At 41.1% G+C, this 21286-nt stretch overlaps 2 protein-coding genes across 4 annotated transcripts; one reads left to right on the top strand and one right to left on the bottom strand.

Moving 5' to 3' along the window:
• Positions 1-1948: 1948 nt before the first annotated feature.
• On the bottom strand, positions 1949-9147 carry PRRG1 (proline rich and Gla domain 1). The gene is made up of 4 exons (XM_081962495.1): positions 8973-9147; positions 4815-4849; positions 3950-4110; positions 1949-2713 (listed from the first exon to the last, which is right to left on the bottom strand). Exons 2-4 carry the CDS (start codon positions 4822-4824, stop codon positions 2210-2212), a joined length of 675 nt encoding a protein of 224 aa, XP_081818621.1. The 5' UTR covers positions 4825-4849; positions 8973-9147; the 3' UTR covers positions 1949-2209.
• Positions 9148-12000: 2853 nt separating this feature from the next.
• Positions 12001-20215, top strand: TAF12 (TATA-box binding protein associated factor 12). Of its 3 annotated transcripts, XM_081962499.1 has the most exons (7): positions 12015-12140; positions 14575-14727; positions 15305-15556; positions 15850-15927; positions 16135-16249; positions 18021-18109; positions 18928-20215. In XM_081962499.1, exons 3-7 carry the CDS (start codon positions 15389-15391, stop codon positions 18961-18963), a joined length of 486 nt encoding a protein of 161 aa, XP_081818625.1. In that variant the 5' UTR covers positions 12015-12140; positions 14575-14727; positions 15305-15388; the 3' UTR covers positions 18964-20215. The 3 variants fall into 3 exon arrangements, with proteins under 3 accessions (XP_081818624.1, XP_081818625.1, XP_081818626.1); XM_081962498.1 differs by lacking the exon at positions 14575-14727 and having other exon boundaries at positions 12001-12140; XM_081962500.1 differs by lacking the exons at positions 12015-12140; positions 14575-14727 and adding an exon at positions 13643-14353.
• Positions 20216-21286: the final 1071 nt, after the last annotated feature.

Below are 21286 nucleotides of genomic sequence, written 5' to 3'. Positions count from 1 at the left end.
ATTTTGTTTCAAAAGAATTAGTGCATAATGAACAATATGAGATCTATATAAATCAAAATACATTGACATAACAATTCTCACCTCCTTCCTTCCTTCCTCCGAGGGGAGCGGGGAGAGACTGGCAGTGCTGTCAGGGACCAAGCTGATGGCGGCCGTGGTTTTCCAATATGGGAGGGTAGCCCCAGTGAAAGGGAAGTCTCGCAGACTCCAAGGGCAGGCTGGCAAGCGGAGCATGGAGGTCCTGGTGCGTGCGCAGGGTTGATCTACAATTTGCTGTGGCCATCCAGGCCGGGACATGGTCAGCCTTAGATCTGGCCCACGCAGCCAACCTGGAGCCAGTGAGACACCGCTTCGCCGCCTTGGCCGTGCCCCCTGAGCATGCACACAGGAAGCAGCAAGCACATGTGTCCTGGATGAAAGGGAAGTGCTCAGAACGCGGTCAGCATGCAGGGCAAGACAGTCCCCAGGGATGCCAGGCCCCGTGTGTGCTCTCCGTATGCGCCCAGAGGGCAGCCTGTCACCCACGGATCTAAGGCCAACTGGGTTCTGGCCCGGATGGTTGCCACCAGGTTGTAGATGTGTTGGGTCAGTCCTTCACTGTTTCCAGGGTGGCTTCATGGGCAAGATCTAACATTGTGGGCAGGGGTGAAATTCAGCAGGTTCTGACAGGTTCTGGAAAACCGGTAGTGGAAAGTTTGAGTAGTTTGGAGAATCGATAAATACCACTTCTGGCTGGCCCCAAAGTGGGGTGGGAATGGAGATTTTGCAGTATCCTTCCCCTGCCACCCCCACAGAACCGGTAGTAAAACAATTTGAATTTCACCACCGATTTTGACACCCCTGTTCTAGTATATTGTTATTACACAAAGGAAAATGATATTAATACTGACTTCTAACACTGCTCAGGCGTTATTTAAACTGGAGGAGTTATTATTTTCTTGGCTGATGTCATTCCAATGACACTGGCTGCCTAAAGAATTCACTCATTTTATGTAAACAATTTTGGAAGAAAGCTTTATTGGGAAAATAAAGACCTTACAGCTCTTACTGAGATGCAAACCAGTGTGATTATTCTTCATACAAGCCTTCATACTCAGTGCACAAATGACTGAAGAGAAGCCATTGTCATTAGAATGATGCCAGTCAAGAGAACATAGAGAGTCTCCAAAATCGTAGTCTTTAAGGTTGGAATGGAAATATAAATATAGATCAAAGCATTACAAAACTTATTTAACACTCTTCTGAAAAATCAAATTATATTGTGATTGAATATAGTTAATCATCAACATATCAGTTTTAATGAGTGTTCCTTGTAACAAGTAGAATATTTTAGAGATAAACCTGACTATTCCTACTAAATGATTTGCTTGTTTTTGCTATACAAGGTTTCCAAAAAAATGCTTATTTTGAGGGGGAAATTGTCAGCATTTCTTGCTGCAATCTCTTTTGTTCAAGGTTAAGTCTTTTTCAAGCCCTACTTGACTTCTGATTTCATGGATACATTTATGGCGTTTTCTTGACAGCAACACAGAAGTGGTTCACCTTTGCCTTCGCGATCTTTCCTTGACGTCCTAGTTTAGTCTAGTCTTGCTATTCCCTGGAGGTTTCCCATTGAAATAGAAATCAAGCAGGGGTGAAATTCAGCAGGTTCTGACAGGTTCTGGAGAACCGGTAGCGGAAATTTTGAGTGGTTCGGAGAACTGGCAAATACCATCTTCTGGCTGGCTCCAGAGTGGGGAGGGAATAGAGATTTTGCAATATCCTTCCTCCAGGAGTGGGGAGGGAATGGGGATTTTGCAGTATCCTTCCCCTGCCTCGCCCACCAAGTCACGTCTACAGAACCGGTAATAAAAAAAATTGAATTTCACCACTGAAATCAAGACGAATTCTCCTTAATTTCTGAACCTAGATAAAATGTCCTGTGTTGCCATCTGCATAGACCATTCAATTTGATAATTGAGCCATTTTATTAGCACCACTTTCAATAGTAGAAAAAAAGTATGCCACAACAATAATGCCATACCTAGGGTTAATATAGTAGTTACGCTGAAGACTATTTTGTTTCCCCAAGTGCAGGGATCCTCACCAAACGAGCCAAATTTAGAGAATAAGAATGGGCATAATACAAAAATCTCTGAAACATCAAGCTGCAATAAAGTGCTAAAAAGTGTTAGGGTTCATTTGCTTCCACAAAGGGAATTGTTCTCTTTCACTTGATGTTGACCTGAGGCACTGAAATGCTACTCACAATGTCCTCGTACTGAGGAGGTGGATCCAAGTGGCATGCAGATTCATTCCTGGGTGTGCTACTTTCGCCAGCAACTTCCTCGTAGGATGGTGGCGGTTCAAAGTGTGACAACTGGATTGGTAAGAAGTCCATAGGCCTCTCTGTGTAGCTCAGGTACCCCGGGGAGCGCCCACTGCCTTCAAGCATTTCTTCTTGGGGAGAATGAAGAACGCTGAATGATGGAGGGATAGGATTTCTCCCATCAGGGATGGCTCTGCCGTCGGTATCTTCCCTGCTTCTGCTCTGCATGTACATGGACTGCCCATGTGCGTTTTTTTGGAACAGGCATCTCCATGTGACAAAGATAATAAGAACCACCACCAAAAGGCCAATGACTAGAGGAAACGTTAGGTAAAAGGGGTACCAGTTCTGTCCTGTGTTGCTTCCTCCATAAAGTCCGTTGGTGTAGTCTTTCCAAAATTCTGCCTAAAAAAAAGGTAACGATGGGTTATTATGATCCATTTTTACCTATGATGATGGTTGTTTGCCATTAAGCTTTGATTTTTGTATTTAGTTTATTGCGGTATGTTTGAATGACAAGTGGACTAGAAGCATTTGAAACAAAGAAAACAAGACAGGACTAAGAAGAAATGAGTTCCTTTTTACAAATTACTGTATTTTTCAGAGTATAAGATGCACTTCCTCCCCCTCCTAAGAGGGTGAAAATTTGGGTGCGTCTTATACACCGAATGTAGCCCAAAACGCAAAGCACGGAGGAGGCAATGGTCTGTGGCAATCCCTGCAGCTGGAACAGCTGATTGCAGGTATTCCGGGAGGTCGATCCACCTGCCAATCAGCTGCTCATGCTGATTCAGGCTGCAGTAATGTGCTGAAGCTGACCTGTCTGTTCGCTATTTGCTGCAAGGACGTGTCAGAGTTTGCAGCAGCAATCACATTCAGAAAGCACACACAAGTAACTGATTCAGCAGGATTCAATAACTTCTCTTTCTATATAACACAACACATTAAGGAAATATACAATACCAAAAGCAGGTTTTCCAAAGTGGTAGTTCAGCAGAGGAAAGAAGTTTCACTTTCAGTTTTAGTTTCAGGTATCAGCACATCATGCAGCTTTAGTACGAAAAAGCCACGCCCAGGTTCCTTGTTGTCTCCTTCCTTGTTGCTCACACAGCAACTACGGTTTGTTTCCAAATAGCCCTCAACTCTCTCACACAATGACAGGACGCTAGCCAGATGAATACCATGGATGCTGGTAGGCAGAGGCAGAACATGTTTTTTCTTATTTTCCTCCCCAAAAACTAAGGTGCGTCTTATACTCCGATGTGTTTTATAGTCCAAAAAATACGGTAATCTCTAAAAGGAGGAATTAAAATTTGGTGTCTCAAATTTGGGACAAGTTGAACAAGTTCAACTTGTCCGTGTTATAATAAAAATAGCTGAATAAAAATAGTCACATGATGAGATCTTGTAGGTCTGCTGAAAGATCATTCTGGAATGATTCAGCAAAAAGGAGCTGACTCAGAGTAAGGATCATCTAGGTCCAAAATCTAAAATTTCATATTTATAGTTATTTTCTAGCCTCATTCTTTAAGATAAGAATGCAAAATATGCCATAGCTCTAATGTAGTATCCTGTGTTATACGGAAAAATATTAGATAAATATGTGAAGAGTGTTTTATATTTTTTTAGTAGGTAACTTACTGTCTTTTCATCATTTTCAAATGCTTCTCTTGCCTCTTCTTTATCACAGCGTTCTTCGTAACATTCACGCTCAATGTTTCCTTTTTTAAGTTCTTCCAAAAGTCCATTAGCCCGAGGGTATCTTTTTAAGACAGAATTGGCCTTAGCCTCTACGAGGAACACTGCAGAAAACAAGGATTTACTAGTACTTACAAGTTGAGAAATTTATGTTCAGGATAATATTCTGCACCATGAAGATGTACATTTGGCAGCAATATTGGTTCTGGCCAGCTCGACGTCACACATGTCAGGGGCAACTGTGATGGCCAAGTGCTAAGGCAGGACTTCGGCAGACCCTCCCTCTCATTATAATGTTAAAATATGATTGCATCGTTAAAATAATGATGCAATTCTTGTCAGGTTGCATTGTCGGAATGGACAAACTGATATGGAGAATCTCTCTCTCTCTACACACACACACGCACACACAGTATATCACAGAACTACACCCCACCACATTTTGCAAATATTTAAGGATATCTTTCCATGTGACAACACTGAAGAAATGACACTTGGCTGCAATGTAAAGTAGTGAGTATTCAGCTTGTATAACAGTGTAAATGTGCTGTCCCCTCAAAATAATGCAACACACAGCCATTAATGTCTAAACTGCTGGCAAGATATATTTAAATATTTACAAAATGTGAGAATACAGCTGTATTCATTTCTGTGATATATTGTATGTACACACACACACACACACACACACACACACACACGGACAATGGACATGCAAAAAAAATATTTCACCCACAGAGTTAAAAAGCATTTTTCAAAGTGAATGGTAAATTTTATTATGGCGCACAGATAGATAACATGCACTTACCACTATCCATGTTTAACACTTTTCTCTAGAAAGTGCTGAAAGGAAAAGAGAAACAACTTTTGTTAATGGAATAAAAGTTTTAAATCAAGAAATATTAAGTAGTACAAATCGGATTACAGGTTTATCTCTTCCGATAATGCAGATCTTATTATTCTATTTTTGAACATTTCATTTAATATGACTATATACATAACATCATAATTTCATTTTAGAAATAAAAACAATCTATGCTATGCTTTTGTCAAGTCTGCTTCACTTCTGACATGATTAATGATTTCCATTAAGCCCTTTGAGTAGTTCCTGGATAACAATTTCCTGGATAATCTTGTTTCAATTGCAGTTTTTTTAAAATTATTTCAAATGCATACCAACACCTTATTTTAATAGATGAAGGATTCTACTTATATAAGTTACTAAGTAAATATACAAGAAGAACTCACTCTTTGAAGTTTCTGGCAAAAGACAAAAAGAAAATTTCCTACATTTATATATACATTTATATTATGGCATTTCTTTACATCATCCTTTAGAATATCTTTCAAGTTTTCATGAAGTACGAAATGAACAACAACTTGCGAAGAGAAGTCCATACAAGACTTACCAAGAAAGTAATCAGAATACTAATGCTACAAATGGCAAAAGACATAAGACTGCACTATTACTGGAAAGATACAGGTTGATGTAATGAAAGTGTATAATAAAAATTAAGTTAAACTTAGTTAAATTTAGAATATTATGTATAAAATGAAGTGATAATAGTCAAATAAATGATTACATAATTTTACTTTAGATTTAGAATATTTCATATAAAAGGATGTAAAAGCAATGTCAAATGAAGGTTGAGGTACAATAATAGTAATATATATAAATATATTTGATTTAAAAATATGTGATTTGATATGAATTGCAAGTGATGACTAGGGAAGGGATGCACAGAAATTTTGTAACCAACTGACACACTTTCTATAATTTGTAATGGAAGATGCTTTTGTTTTTTGTTCTATCCGTTTGTATTTGTTCAAAAAATAAAAAAAATGTTTAAAAAAAATAATAGTAATTGTATACATATATATTAGATTGATAATACGAAATTCTATATAAATTGTAAGCGAAGACTATGGTGAGGATGTACAAAAGTTTTGTAACCAATCGACACACTGTATGAAACTGGAAGGTGGTTTCATGTTTTATGTTTGTCTGTGCTTGTTTGTTTAAAAATAAAAAAATTCTACATAAAAAAAATTCTTGACATTAAAAGAGGATACTGACATTTTTCAATAACTGAGCATTATAGCGAAGAAGAGCAGCTTAAGAAAGAGGAAATATAAACCACATTTGCCATTTCCTTACATAAATTGGGAATTCAGAAATTCAATGTTTTGCTCGACCAGTTCAACCAGAGTTTAGTAGTACAATGAAAATAAATGTAAATAAACTATCTTAATTGAAACCTTATTGTATAGAGTTCACACCTGTCAGATTTCCCCACTCCAGGGGAAGGTTTACTGCAAAATCCCCATTTCCTCCCGATTAGCTGGCACTCGGGAGGCAGAGAATAGATGGAGGCAGAGCCAGTCAGAGGTGGTATTTACCGGTTCTCGGAAACTACTCAAAATTTCTGCTACCGGTTCTCCAGAACTGGTCAGAACCTGCTGAATACCACCTCTGGCACACACTTGAAAGTAAATCAGGAAGACTGTGATTGTGGAGTCTGCCTGGCAAGAACAAAGAATGCTTGCCCACAGGAAATATGCATCTGTAAAGCTTGTAACAATTGTGGGTAGTTAGAAAGCTGATAAAAGTAACAAGAGTTAGGCAAGTTGCAGACCTCAGCTAAAAGTTAGGAATAGAGAAGGCCTGGAGCAAATAAAATGTGTTAGATAACTCCTGGGGCATTCATTAGCCAAGGCTTAGAAATAGGGACAGCTACAGACCAATAGAACAAATTGTAGAATTATTACTGAAATGTTTAAATTGTTGGAGCCTGTCGTTTTATAACTGGCATGGCACATTCTCTCTGAGAATGACTAGTTCAAAGTCATCCAATAAGTTTTGAGTGTACATAAATTGTACATATAGTGAGTATATGCGAAGATAATAAAATATAATACTGAGAGAACACGTTTAATTTTGATTTACAATAGCCAGTTTCTCATAATATGGAACTGATCGGATTTCCAAATTATTTCTAGGAATTTATTGTGTGTAAAACCACAATTGTTTTGCAACTGAAATGTAACAACTATTTTAAAAACTTTTTTAAAAGCTTTCCTTTTTTAAAAAAAGAATATCTATATTGAGATTTAGAACCTGATCTCTATTGAGCAGGCTTAAATGCTCAAAATTCAGAAAACATCCTAAAACCACATTACAAGACATATACCTCCCTCAAGTGTAATGATCTGTTGAGTTTGAGAGATAGAGAGATATTTTCTCTTACACATCGCCCATGTATTTTAGTCCTGTTTCACAGCACAAAACACAAATGCTTAAGCAACTTCAACATGTTTCTTGAATTTTAAAGAGAAACAAGTAAAGACACGCACGCCCTTTGATTCAAAGTACAGAATGTACATGGATACTGAAATAAATAAATCAGAGCTTGTAGGAACTGCTGTCACTGAGTTAAAAAAAAGAGGGTTGTGAAAATATCTACTCACCCCCTCATATTCTGGACATAAATTGTTTCAACTTCTACCCTCAAAACGACGTTATAGGGCACTGCACACCACAACAACTAGATGCAAGGACAGTTTTTTCCCCAAATGCCATCACTCTGCTAAACTACTAATCCCCACGACACTGTCAAATTATCTACTAAGCCTGTATTATTATTATTATTATTATTATTATTATTATTATTATTATTATTATTATTATTATTATTATTATTATTATTATTATTATTATTATTCTCTTCCTTCCTAGTACCTATCTCTTTCCACTTATGACTATAACCATGTTGCTTGTATCTTTAAAATGTATGTTGTTTTATTTGTTTCCCAGTATAATATGATTGGTTATTAGTAGCCTATGACTATCACTAAGTGCTGTACCTTATGATTCTTGATGAATGTATTCTATTTTATTTTTCTTTATGTACACTGAGAGCATATGCACCAAAGACAAATTCCTTGTGTGTCCAATTACACTTGGCCAATGAAGAATTCTACTCTATTCTATTTCTATTCCATTCCATTTCTATTCCATTCCATACCAACATAAAATTAACACATCTGAAAATTCTGAGACTGGTTTGAAGCATTTGGTGTAGCCAGCAAAGATCTATTATTACAGTAGTTCACAAAAAATGCAGCCTATTGTTAACAGACGCCACGAAGACCCAACAACAAATTAAAAAATAGCAATAATATAATAAAAAGTAATAAATTAAATATTTTATAATTTAATAATAACTTAATATTGTCTAATAACAATAAAATAATAAAAAAGAACAATAACAGCACTTCCATGTATGAACTGGGGCAAACAGTATGATAGATAAAAAACTAAAGTGAAACAGCTTTTCCCAGCAGAATATTTTCCAGTTGGACTGCTGTTCCCATCACTACCAACAAACGCAGAAGCTGCGTGAAGAAACAAGAAGACACAATGGAGAGAGTTTCCTGCTTAACTCGACAGGATTGGATGGCAACGAAGTGAGCGATTAACAAGAGCAGAGAAATCAAGGGAAATTATTATTTTTAATGTCACTTCATCAGGATGAATGAAGTTTGCGGCTCAAGAGAAATGGATAAAGCCTAGGCATTCCCCTACATTTCGCCGTGCCTGCTTGAAAATTAACCCTTGTATTAAGAATAATTTACAACTAGATCTATTGGCATGCACTTCCTGTCCCGAACGCTTTTCCAGATCCTCAAACTGCAGCTTCTCGCCACTGTTTGGCTTCCTAACATTGCTTGAACTTATTGCCAAGAGAGGGCTGGGATGTATTTTCACAACCAGGTTAACCCTTGACTCAGCACTGCTAATCCAAGCCTTCCTAAAACTTTCTTACAGCCGCTCCAAAGCCAAGCCCTCTTCCTGGGAGCCCCCTTTTTTCGCCATGTAAGAACAACTGGTTTCCCCACAGATTGCAAGACGCTCTTTCCCTCTTCCATGCAGTCACCCGCCGACTTAGGCGCCTGTTAAACCCACCTTCTTCTTTTTTTGTCTTTACAGACGGCTTCGGCACTTCAACGAGTCCTTTATAGCTCGAACCCTTTGGGAAAGCTGGCTCTGCGCAAGCGTCATTCCAAAAATTAACTCCACCCTGTAATTCCTAATGCTGGGGGAAGAAAGAAAAGCCAAGCTGTAAAAGTGTAGTAGTGGATATGGGAGGAAAAGCTGTTAGAGAAGAGGCCATAGCCCCACCCCGTCTTATTCTGATAGGTTCAGGACAGTAACCCCTTCTTCTCCGTTCTCTCCATAGACTGTATGGCAGTTTGTGTTTTCAATTCAGTTAAGGGCAGAAGGCAGCGGGAATGGTGGTTTCAGAGTTTAGGCAAAGAACTGAGTTCCTTTCCTTTGAAGCTAGTTTCCCAAAAACTCCACTAAAAAGGAAGCTCAAACTGCCCAAGGAGCTGCTGATTCTGTTCTACAGAGGAATGATTGAGTCTGTCATCTGCACCTCCATAACTGCTTGGTTTGGTTCTGCAACCCATCAAGACAGAGACAGACTTCAGAGGACAATTAGAACTGCAGAAAAAACAATTACTACCAACCTGCCTTCCGCTGAGGACCTGTATTCTGTACAAGTCAAAAAGAGGGCTGTGAAAATATTTACAGACCCCTCACATCCTGGACATAAATTGTTTCAACTCCTGCCCTCAAAACGACGCTATACCAAAACAAGTAGACACATGTAGTTTTTCCTATGGTTTCTCTTTCAGCGGACTTAGCGAGCGCAAGCATCCGTAAAATAGGACCAGTCCGAAACTATTATTATTATTATTCCACAGCCTTAAAGCGGGGAGCCGGAATAAGCGATTACCAGCTACCCCATTCGCAAAAATTATGCTTCCGAAATCTCTTGATAGCGATTCCGCACGGGAAGGAGCAAGCCGCAGCCACCCCTCTCCGTGTGCTAATCACAGCAGAAGCCCTTTTTTAAACGCGCGCTTCGCGAGCGCCGCTGCCATTGATCCGTGACGCCTCTTCAGGTCACAGCGAGGGAGGCTACTCCCAACTACAGCTACCCCATTCAACTCCGCGGAGGTTTGACTTCATAACCGCCCTCACGACGGTTCCAAATCCGATTCGGTTTTAAAATAGGGCAAACGTTTATTCTTTTTTTTTTCTAGCCGATATGCAAATTAAGGCGCGGAATTCTGGGTAGAAAGCCTGGGAGTTTAATTTTTCCGTGTTCAAGACAGAGCTTGTCAAAGGCAGATTTAACGCAGGAAGCAGAGGGGATTAATTAGCTTTGCTAATTAAGGGGATTAATTAGCTTTGCTAATTAACTTCAGTTGATAGGTGCACCAGCCCGGACTGAAACAATAAAGCACCTTTGCTGGAATAAACCAATTCCACCGAAGTACAAGGCAATTTCCTTTCCAAATAAAACCTCTGGTTTTTCCTTCCAATTGAAAGTTGGCCTTAACTTTGATGCACAGAGACCTTCCGAATTAAACATCAAATCAGTCCAAATGCAGAGCCTGGCTACCCGTGGTGGATTAAGGCTCACTGATGCTCTAAGCCAGGGGTGTCCAAACATGGGAACTTTAAGACTTGTGGACTTCAACTCCCAGAATTCAACTCCCAGAATTCTGGAAGTTGAAGACCACAAGTCTTAAAGTTCCCAAGTTTGGACACCCCTGCTCTAAGCACTGACAAATCTTGGTGCCCCCCCCCCCTCCTTTGTACATACTGTACAAATCTTCATTGGTTTTTTCTTTTTCTCAACTTTGTGGTGCCCCCTTTGGGCCTGCTGCCCTAAGCACGTGTTTAATCTGCTTAAAGGTTAATACACCATTGCTGGCTATGTTTGCATAATATGCTGACCCACGGCTGAATGAGCTCCACTTCTTAAGATTCCTATGGCTGGCTGCACCACAAACGTGGCGTGCCTGGACTGCATAACCCAAAGGGGCTGGCCTTAGTTTGCGATTCAATGGGTCGTGCAAACGCAGTTCTAGCTCATTTGGCATTGGAACCCCAATCTCCTTTCTCCAAATCGAAGATTATATTTGAGAGATACCAGCATTTATTTCCCTTTCCAAGATATTAGTGCAAAAACCTCATGCTCTGTCCATACAAAATGCTTAGCCTGCGAACTGAATGTCTGTAGAGATTTTCAGCCATCCAAGGACATTGTTGTCCCAAAGGTGCTTTTTTTAAGGAGGCAACTGGACTTTCTTGCTTTTTCTTTTGAAGACGTTTCGCTTCTCATCCAAGAAGCTTCTTCAACTCTGATGGGATAGTGAGGAATGGAAGGATTTATATTCCTTGCAGACAGCTGGTGATTTGCATCCTTCCCCACTATCCCGTCAGAGCTGAAGAAGCTTCTTGGATGAGAAGCGAAACGTCTTCAAAAGAAAAGGGAAAAAAACCCCAAAAAGTCCAGTTGCCTCCTGAAAAAGCACCTTTGGGACTGCGAACTGAATGGAATCCATTTCCGAGTCGGCCCAATGCGCTGAAGAATAACCAAAAGAAACCGATAGCTAGCCAAAAGAAGTCAGTTCACCCAAAATAACTAATCTTAGGTTGCACAAAGGAACCCCTTAAATCTACGGTTCGCCTGGACAGGCACGTGCTGCGAGCGCGCAGCGCGGTCTAACCTGCACAGAACAAGAGCCTTATTATTCCTCGCCTTACGGCGGCATCCGCTTCTGCACGGGACCAAGAGCGAAGACCGGGGGGGGGAGGGAGAGAGGGAGAGGGAGGGAGGGAGAGGGGGAGGGAGAGGGAGAGGGGGAGGGGGGGAGGGGGAGGGGGAGGGGGAGGGGGAGGGGGAGAGAGAGAGAGAGAGAGAGAGAGAGAGAGAGAGAGAGAGAGAGAGAGAGAGAGAGAGAGAGAGAGTGTTCCCCGCAGCCGCTTGAACTACAACTCCCAACCAGCGTCGTCCTGAGTTGGCGCATGCGCAGTCACAGTCAGGCCCGCCCAACTGACGAAAGGCAGAAAGGGACGTCCCGATTGGTTGGTGTGAGCAGGCCGGTTGGCGCGCGGGCTGAGAAAAAGGGAGTTTCCCGTACTTCCGTGGCTTCGCGGTCGTGACCCCGGAAGTGTTATGTCGGCGGAGAACCCGCTGACGGCGAAGGCGGCTGGTGGTGGCGGCTCTTCCGAGGGAGCGGGAACGATATGAGAAGCTAGGCGGCTGAGGCGCCGGTAAGTAAGGGAGGGAGGGAGGGAACGGGCCGTGATAGAGACCGTGGGGTGGCCGGGATGAAACTCCGCTTAAACTAAGACAAGGCGACGGAGGGAAGGAGTCCGGAGATACCTCTTTGCTCTTTAGCGTTCGGCGTGGGCGCCATATCTTAAGTGTAACCCAAGGACTCTCTTTCCCCTACACAACAACCCTTGAGGGTAGGCTGGCCTGAGGTGGTGGCGTGGGGGCTGTAACTTATCCACACACATACGGCCATTGAGTCTGTCATCTGCACCTCCGTAACTGTCTGGTTTGGCTCTGCAACCCATCAAGACAGAGACAGACTTCAGAGGATAATTAGAACTGCAGAAAAAACAATTGCTACCAACTTGCCTTTTATTGAAGGACCTGTACGCTGTTACAAGTCAAAAAGAGGGCTGTGAAAATATCTACAGACCCCTCACATCCTGGATATAAATTGTTTGAACTCCTAACCGCAAAACGACGCTATTGGGCACTGCACACCAGAACAACTAGACACAAGGACACTTTTTCCCCCGAACACCATCACTCTGCTAAAGAAATAATTCCCTCACCATTGTCAAACCATTCACTAAGGCTGCATTTCTATTACTATTAGTCTTCTCATCGTTCCTATCACCCATCTCTTCCCACTTACTACAGCATGACTGTAACTTTTTTGCTTGTATCCTTTCGATTGATTGTTTCCTGATTGCTTATTTGTACCTTACGACTATCATTAAGTGTTGCACCTTATGATTCGTGATGAAGATATCTTTTCTTTTATGTACACGGAGAGCATATGCACAAAAAACAAATTCCTTGTGTGCCCAATCACACTTAGCCAATAAAGAATTCTACTCTATTATCTATTGTTACTTTGGCTCGTGGGATAGGTAGAGTATAAATTGAAGGAATTAAAATGCCAGATACCGCCAGTCCAATACTGCCTCCATAGCATTCTGGCTCTCATAGAGGTTTCCCACCTTCTTCCTCTTGACAGCAAGAGCCCCCACTTTCCTAGATGTTATTTTGGTTTTCAAACACTCCTATGTCACCTTTTGTCCTTTTTTTAATGTATTTTGAACAAAATAATACATTGTGAGTGCGTTATTGGTATGGTATTTGGTAGTTGATAATTATAAGTATAATCTTTATTGTCATTGTACTTAAATACAACGAAATTGTGGAAACCTTTTGGGAAAAGTGTATTTTTGAGTTTTGATGGCTAATAACACAACTTTTTTTTTTTTTTGAGTTTCAAGATAATCATATTCTACTGCTCGAATGGCCTGGGAATAGCCCACACCTTAAACCAATTGAAAATCTATGGAGCAGACTAAAGAAACTTGTTAATCAGAAACAACCCAGCAATAAAACCCAGTTAAGACGCAATCATTCAATCTTGGTTTCACATAACAGCTGCAGAACTAAAACACTTGGTTCATGGGAAAACATTGTAAGGCTGTAATTCATGCTAAAAATTATCCAAGTATTAACTGACATGGTAATAATTTTTGCATATCTCATTTCACTTTTCTTCTTTATAACTGTTATTCTGATAGCAAATCTTTTATAGTATTATTAGCTAGTTTTAGAAAATACACTTTTTCCAAAAGGTTTCCACAATTTTGGCCACTACTGTAATTAAATAATACACGAAACCGATGAATCGTAGTAACCACTTAGAACCAAATCAAAGCTGTTTAAGTCATTTTGGGCTCTTAATCATTTGAACATCAGATCGCCTTTTGGTAACTACTGCTTTGATTTCTGTAAATTCATGCTTGCCCTGTCAGTGATAATACCTTGTCACCTTGACTTGGGTTGACAAAATGTCTGGAACAGTAACCTGCAAGATTATAAGACCGTTTTTAAAGGAGACACAAGGGGAAAACATCCTGCGTTGTGGTGCTTTGTTGCATGTCAAAGTCTCTTATTCTTTTTCAGGTTGGAGGCAGGAACACAATGTTCCGAAAAAAAATGTATAAGTATTTACAACCAGGGAAGAACTGTTATGAAGGTTAATTCTGACTATTTACTTGCAGGAACATTTTTTTTCTTTTTTTTTCTTTTGAAAATGGCCTCTCCATTCAATGGCCCCACAGCAGTTTCTGATGTAATTAAAGATCTAGATACTCAGATAGCTGTAAGTAAATTGGCTTGAAGTGACCTTCGCATGGCATGCTAGAATCATGATGAAAAGCTGCAGGTTTGTGATTTGTTCATTTTAATCATGTGCAGAGATTGAAATCTGATGGCAAACAAGCTTTGCAAGGATATATTGCTTTCCAGTTTATTAACAGAATATAATACGATCTGTGTGCTATTTCTTAATTCAGGCCTTGAATATGGGACTGAAATCTCTCTTCCGAGTCCTTGTCCAGATTAGAATTTAGGGTTGTTTTATTGTTCTATCAATCTCTCTGCTAGCATTTCATTCTTGTTGGAGCCATGGAATGCTTTATAAATAGCCCCTATCCAGAAGAATCAACTTGGTTTTTAGGGCAACTTAATCCAGGAATGATAAATTGGATTGGACCTACTTACTGTGCAACAGACCTAAATTGTGAAGCTTTCAAATAGGTGAGATTGAAGAAAAATCTAAAGTTTATTCTGGCTTTGAGCTCCATGCTTTTCCTCTCTTTCATAGCCAGCTCCTTTTAATGGCAGTTGTATTCTACCTTGACAAGAAATATTTGATTATATTGAAAGCAGTTCTGAATGAGAATCTTACCCCCAAAAGAATATCATTGTCTTTTTGTCAGTATGTTGAGCAAAGTAAATGCATGATGATAAGAATCGAACATTAACATTGTAATTTTCTGAATATTTTGTGTATTATTCTATCTGAACCTTGTTCAATAATAAACATGATATTGAACTTGCTATTTTTGATTGTACATGTACAGCATGGTTTGGTCTTGACGTGGTGTTACAAGCTGCAGTGTTAAACTAATTATAGTCTGAGCTGAATTAATGTACTGCATTCAATAACTCACAGCTCAGGAAAAAACCTTAAGTGGGCTATTTACAATACTGGCTATATTTTCACTGATAAGTTGCTTTCGTTAGTAACAGGTTCCTGAACAACATGCCCAAGATACTGACATTTCAATTCTGCCACCTGGTTTCTAACTTTGAGGTCTGTTTCTTCTTCTAGCTGATTGGTTTGGGACCACATAATCCAAAAAAGAAGCAAGATCTGGATAAGCTCTATGACCTCAAGGCTAAAGCTCAGCAGATTATGAACCAGTTTGGTCCATCTACCTTGATCAATTTATCAAACTTTTCTTCAATCAAAGCAGAAGCAGGCAATACTCCTCCTCATACTTCCATGGCAAACAATACCTCTGTGGCAAAGATGCCTGGGACCCCCAGCAGTGGGGGGCGCCTCAGTCCTGAAAGTAATCAGGTAATTGGCCATGATGTGAGATGATCTCAGCACATCTGCAGGGCTGGGAGGAGGGAGGTTGCTTTAGAGCAGGGGTGGGGAATTATGGCTCTTTTATGACTTGTGGACTTCCAAAGTCCAAAAGTTCTAAAGTGGCCATAGTTCCCCACCTCTGCTTTAGAGGTTCCCCTTAAGGGCACCGTCATATATGTTGCTGACTGGAAGTGCTCCTGAAGCAAGATCTTTTGATCTTAACTGCACAGAAGTGACTATGGCAAAATCAACCCGATAAAATGTGCTGATATTTTCTATAGATATTAACAAAGAAGAAACTGCAGGATCTGGTTAGAGAAGTGGATCCAAATGAGCAGCTGGATGAAGATGTGGAGGAGGTAGGCACGCCTTAAGCTGAAACGAGCACCCCAAATATCTAAACCTCTCCTTGGTTAAAATATGTCATTTTATTCCTTCTAATTTTTCTCTTTGGGGGCATGAAGAATGCCAATTCAGTACCTTAAATTGTCCTGGAGAATAATCTTCCGAAGCAAAGTGTTGGTGACCTCTGCTATTCTTGCTGATGCTGAATTCCATTTTCACAGATGTTGCTGCAGATTGCTGACGACTTCATTGAAAGCGTGGTGACCGCCGCCTGCCAGCTGGCACGGCATCGCAAGTCTAACACTTTGGAAGTAAAGGATGTCCAGCTGCATCTTGGTCAGTGCAATGACATAACATGTATCTATTTACGATAGCTGCCAGTTTAACTTATCAGTTGTTTTGGATTATTTTGTCCATAACCTGGTTTTGTCTATACCTGCAGCGTTTCCTCCTGGGTTACATTGCAGAGACAAATTGCAAACTTTCCCCTCCAGTTACATCGATTCTGTTGCCATCAAGTTATTTTTGACACTTAGTGACTATATAGAAAGATTTTCTCCATAATCTATCCCTAAACCAAACATAATTTCTAATGTTGGATTTCCCCCCTTACCAGAGGGAGCACCTTGTGGAGTAACTGTGAAGCCATTACCATGGCAACTCCACTGCGCTGTACAGCAGAAGCCATTTTAAGGCACAACAGGCTGTAGCTTAACAGAGCACACACCCTCAAGGGGTGCTAGGCGTGTCTTACCCCCACAATATTTTTTCCAGAGGGTAAATCATCTCCAGGTTTGGTTGAAATTGCTTGAGGCATTCCAGAGTTATGCTGGAACGCACCCACTCACATACGCATACCAGTGGTGGGTTGCCAATTTTTTTACTACCGGTCCGGGGGGCCCACCGCTTCTGCACATGCGTAGAAGTGTCTGGGCAGGAAAGTGGAGCCTCCCACCTCCACTACTACTGGTTCGCCTGATCCGTGCCGAACCGGGAGCAACTCACTACTGACACACACCCATTTATAATGCATGCATACATGCAGGTCTTGGCATATTCGGGTCTTTCCCCGTGTTAGATTGACAGTATCTTGGCGACGTTTCGACGAGGTCACACTCGTCATCTTCAGGCTGGTGCCTTTGGCTTTGTGCTTGTGCGAGCAAAGCGTGATCGAAGCTGCCATTTTTCTATAAATATAGGTGGAGGTGTGTGGAATGTTGCCTTTGTTGCTTTAAACGGATTGGTTGGCTGTGTTGTCACATCTTGATTGATTGATGGAATTAATGTTTGGTGACCTGCATACCTATACCTGTGAAAATCTACGAAAACAAATGTGTATATTTATACACACACACACATACACAGATAGAGATAGAGATAGAGCATGGTAACTTTTGCACAGATGCACCTTTCCATCCAATGATTGCTCATTCTCATGGGGGCAACGCATGGAAAGGAATCCCAGGCGAGGCTTCAATCTCCTGCAATGACAGGAGTCCCGAAAAAGAGGTCTCCAGATTCTTTCTGGAAAACATAAATGGCATCATGGTTCACTTTTCCTGTCTTTGTGTGCAAGCTTATCTTTTGTCACTCACCTGCCGGCCCAGAATGCAAGGCCCATATTGGAAAGATTTAAGATCTTGGGGAACTTTTTATGAGGTGCCTCTCAGGTTTGCCAGAAGAGATATAAAAAAGGGGCAGGGTGGGGAGAAGAGTCAAGATTACTACAAAAGCATGTATTTCTCAATGATATAGTGCAGGGGGTGCCCCACTAGTGGGCCATGAGCTGTTGCAACTGGGCCACAGGAACAGCGAGCACGCACGCACATCCCCACTTCAATGAGCAGCAGGTGAGCGGGATGCACACACACTCAGTTTGCATGAGGGGCAGACATGTGCAAACACAACACTTGCACAGAACCACCACCACCACCACCCTCTGGAAAGGTTGGGGAACTGTGATATAGTGGAGTATTAATTCATTGCTTTCTAAATGACTGAATCTGCTTCTCTTGCCTGTTTTTTTTTATCCCTGGTTCAAATCGTCTTCTGCTTATGATTTCATTTCACCACCACAAACCCACCCTGATGCTGTTGCTGCCCCTAGAACGCCAGTGGAACATGTGGATCCCAGGTTTTGGCTCTGAAGAAATCAGGCCATATAAAAAAGCCTGCACTACAGAAGCTCACAAACAGGTAAGGATTTCTTCACCCCTCCTTCCCCCTCCCCCATAATTCACACCTAAGTGAAACGATCTGATGTGGAGCAGATACTTTCTGCTCCATGAAAACCAATGATAAATGGCAAGAAAAGGGAATATCTCAAATGAAAAATAGAGCTTGCTGACCAGTTGAGATTTCATGCCCCGTTTCTGTTGTTCAAATTCCACCTTCGCTTTTGTAAAAATCATCATGCCTCCATCCCTTTTCTTAATTGTTTATATGATTTAAGTATTAAAAAAAACTACCTTCTGAGCTGCACTTTTTTCCCACTTCAATCATTGCAGTTCTGTTTATTAAAAGAGAAAATTTTGGGGGAGTGTGGTTCTAAACCAGGGCTGCCTATCTTGAAATTACTATTTGGCCTCTGGTTCAAATCCCTAGCGTCACATAACGGAGTGAGCTCCCGTTACTTGTCCCAGCTTCTGCCAACCTCGCAGTTGGAAAGCACATAAAAATGCAAGTAGAAAAATAGGAGCCACCTTTGGTGGGAAGGTAACAGCGTTCCGTGCGCCTTTGGTGTTTAGTCATGCCGGGCACATGACCACGGAGATGTCTTTGGACAGCGCTGGCTCTTTGGCTTTGAAATGGAGATGAGCACCGCCCCCTAGAGTCGGGAACAACTAGCACATATGTGCGAGGGGAACCTTTACCTTTTAGTTTAATTTATCAAGTCTAATGGAAGTCGTCCACACATATCTTCCCCTCATCCCCCAAGGTCATCCACAGCTTCCATTACAACAAGAGGCCCATCTTCACGCTGTCTTTCTCCCCCCCTCCCCCCTCCTTTTCAGAGAATGGCATTGATCCGCAAAACAACCAAGAAATAACTCTGGGAAAAGACAGAAATCAAAAGGAAGAAGAAGAAAAAAGACTCTTCTATGAGAAAAAAGAAAAGTCTGCCTCTGAAGCTGTGGAGTACCCTTGAGTTCATCTATGGGATATTTTCTTTTATTATTTTTTTGCAATGCTTCACAGGGAAGCGTATACTTTCACAGTGCAGCAATAAAGGGTTATCAGAGAAGATCTGCCAACCATCAATAGGTCTCCTCACATCTATTCCCCCAAAGAAACTTATCTCGGAACATAAGACTTTTATTTTCCTCCTCCTAAGTGATATTACGGTATCCACGATTGTCCAAGAGATTAAAATATTTTGCTATTTTTGAGAACAGTATTAGAAGTGGCCATAGATGATTTTTTTTCAGTCCCCCCCCCCCTTACTTGTAACGTTGCTATTTACGGTATTTGGGCTTCTTTCAGAAAAATGAATGATGGGTCTCAAAAGCAGACAGCAGTATTGACAAGCGCTTCAGTTGAAAGCAAATTCCCTTTTTTTTTTTAATTTAACGCTCAGGATGGCGTAGGGGGAAAAGCTGAATTCTTTTTGTACCACGAGCCCTGTAAAAATGCAGTAGAAACAAGACTTGAACTACAAAATCAAAATTAAAAAAAAAAACAGTCTGCAGGCATGGTTAAGCCGCCTTATTTGTTCCCAAGATAATAGTCTTTCTGACAAACGGCTGGGGAATGGGGATTGCTCACCCTTCTTCGCCTCCAGAGGTTTTGGAACAATCTGTGGTTGGTTCTTTCTCTTTTTTCCCCTTCTCCTGTAAGAGTGAGTGAAATACACCTTTTGACCGGATGCTGGCACACTCTTCCCAGGAAGGTTCTGAATTCCTAAAAGCACACTTTTGACATCCAGCATTTTACTGGCGTAGAAGTATTTGCTGCTTCAGATATTTGTGCATTGTGAAAACAACTTCACTGCTTCTGGGAGGGGAAGGTTGTTTCTGAAGCAGACGCTTGCAGAAAGTGTATAAACCCCACCCACCCACCCCAAACTTCACACGTGATAAGCTACATTGGAGCAGCCAAGGGGGTGCTTGGCCAATACTCTCTGAATTGAGGAAACAGCCATTGATTTGGGCTCCCCGTCCTCATTGTCTCTTGTTCTCTATAATATAGGTTTTGACTGCATCAGCTTTGCGTTGAGCCCATCCAGCAGGGACGTTTAACAGAAGGACTTGTGTAAAGTTTCCACTAGTTGAAAATGTAACAAATAAATGAATACCCTATGTATCTGCTTTTCTAAGGTGTCTCGTGAATTATGCCAAGGTGACAACCACAATTATTGAGTGCTTTGAATAAGAAAATGGCATCAACAAGCTGGAAAGACCACAATGCGTCTCCTCCTAAGGAAAACCAGCTATGGATAGTGTGAAACATTATTCTTACATTCCTATTCTTTTAGATCTTCCCTTTTCTCAGAGTAATGCTTGGCGTAGAAGGGATATTAGCTCTCATTTAATCCTCAGAAGCTACAGAATTGAGAAATAACGAGCAGGCTAGAAATAATTTGGAACTTCACAAAGGGGATTGGAGCTGTATCTTCTCAAGATGCATTCCACCTTTTTAACCCAGTGTTTCCCAACCTTGGCAACTTAAAAGATGTATTTAATTCAACTCCTAGAATTCCCCAGACATCACGCTAGGGAAGTTGTCAGGGTTGAGAACCACTGCCTTAACCAACATCGACAAATGGACTTATATTGTATCTCTCTTGTTGTTAAAGCTGCCCATCTTGCGTGGGCCCTTTCATGGCTTTGCCTCTGGGATTAGCCACTGACCTGCACCCAGCTTTTGGCCCTCATCAGAAGCTATTATCGGTGGAGACATTTCCATGTGATACAGGAGATACTTTCATGCGGGGCTGCCAATGTAGACCTGCTTGTTTATGGGATTTAATGGAAGCTGTAGAATGCCACATTCAATAGTCCAGCTTCTAGTGCATTCTTTGGATTTTTTGTTTTAATTGAAAAAAGATGATCAAGGAAAGAAGATGGAGTAACCATTGAATGGACTTAAATTAGCACATTTAATCTGCTTTCCTTCATCCAGGTGAAGTAAGATGGAACTCCCACCACTTCTAACAGGCAGCCATGCCACTGATACATATGTGTGTGGGCTGCACCCATACCCTGAAATGGACTGTTTATTTTAAATGCACCTGCAAAACCAACGTAAGGTGAAATTATGGGTACTTAAAAGTTACTGTTGTGACAACAAATACCGTACTTCAGAGTCAGTTTCTCCTAATCCTGATACCAACAACTTGTAATTCCATTTGTCTTTTAAAAGCCGCACTGTCCA

This window comes from Natrix helvetica (genome assembly GCF_964273705.1).
Source record: "Natrix helvetica genome assembly, chromosome: 9".
NCBI classification, from domain to species: Eukaryota; Metazoa; Chordata; class Lepidosauria; order Squamata; family Natricidae; genus Natrix; species Natrix helvetica.
This window is presented reverse-complemented; position numbering and strand designations above follow the sequence as displayed.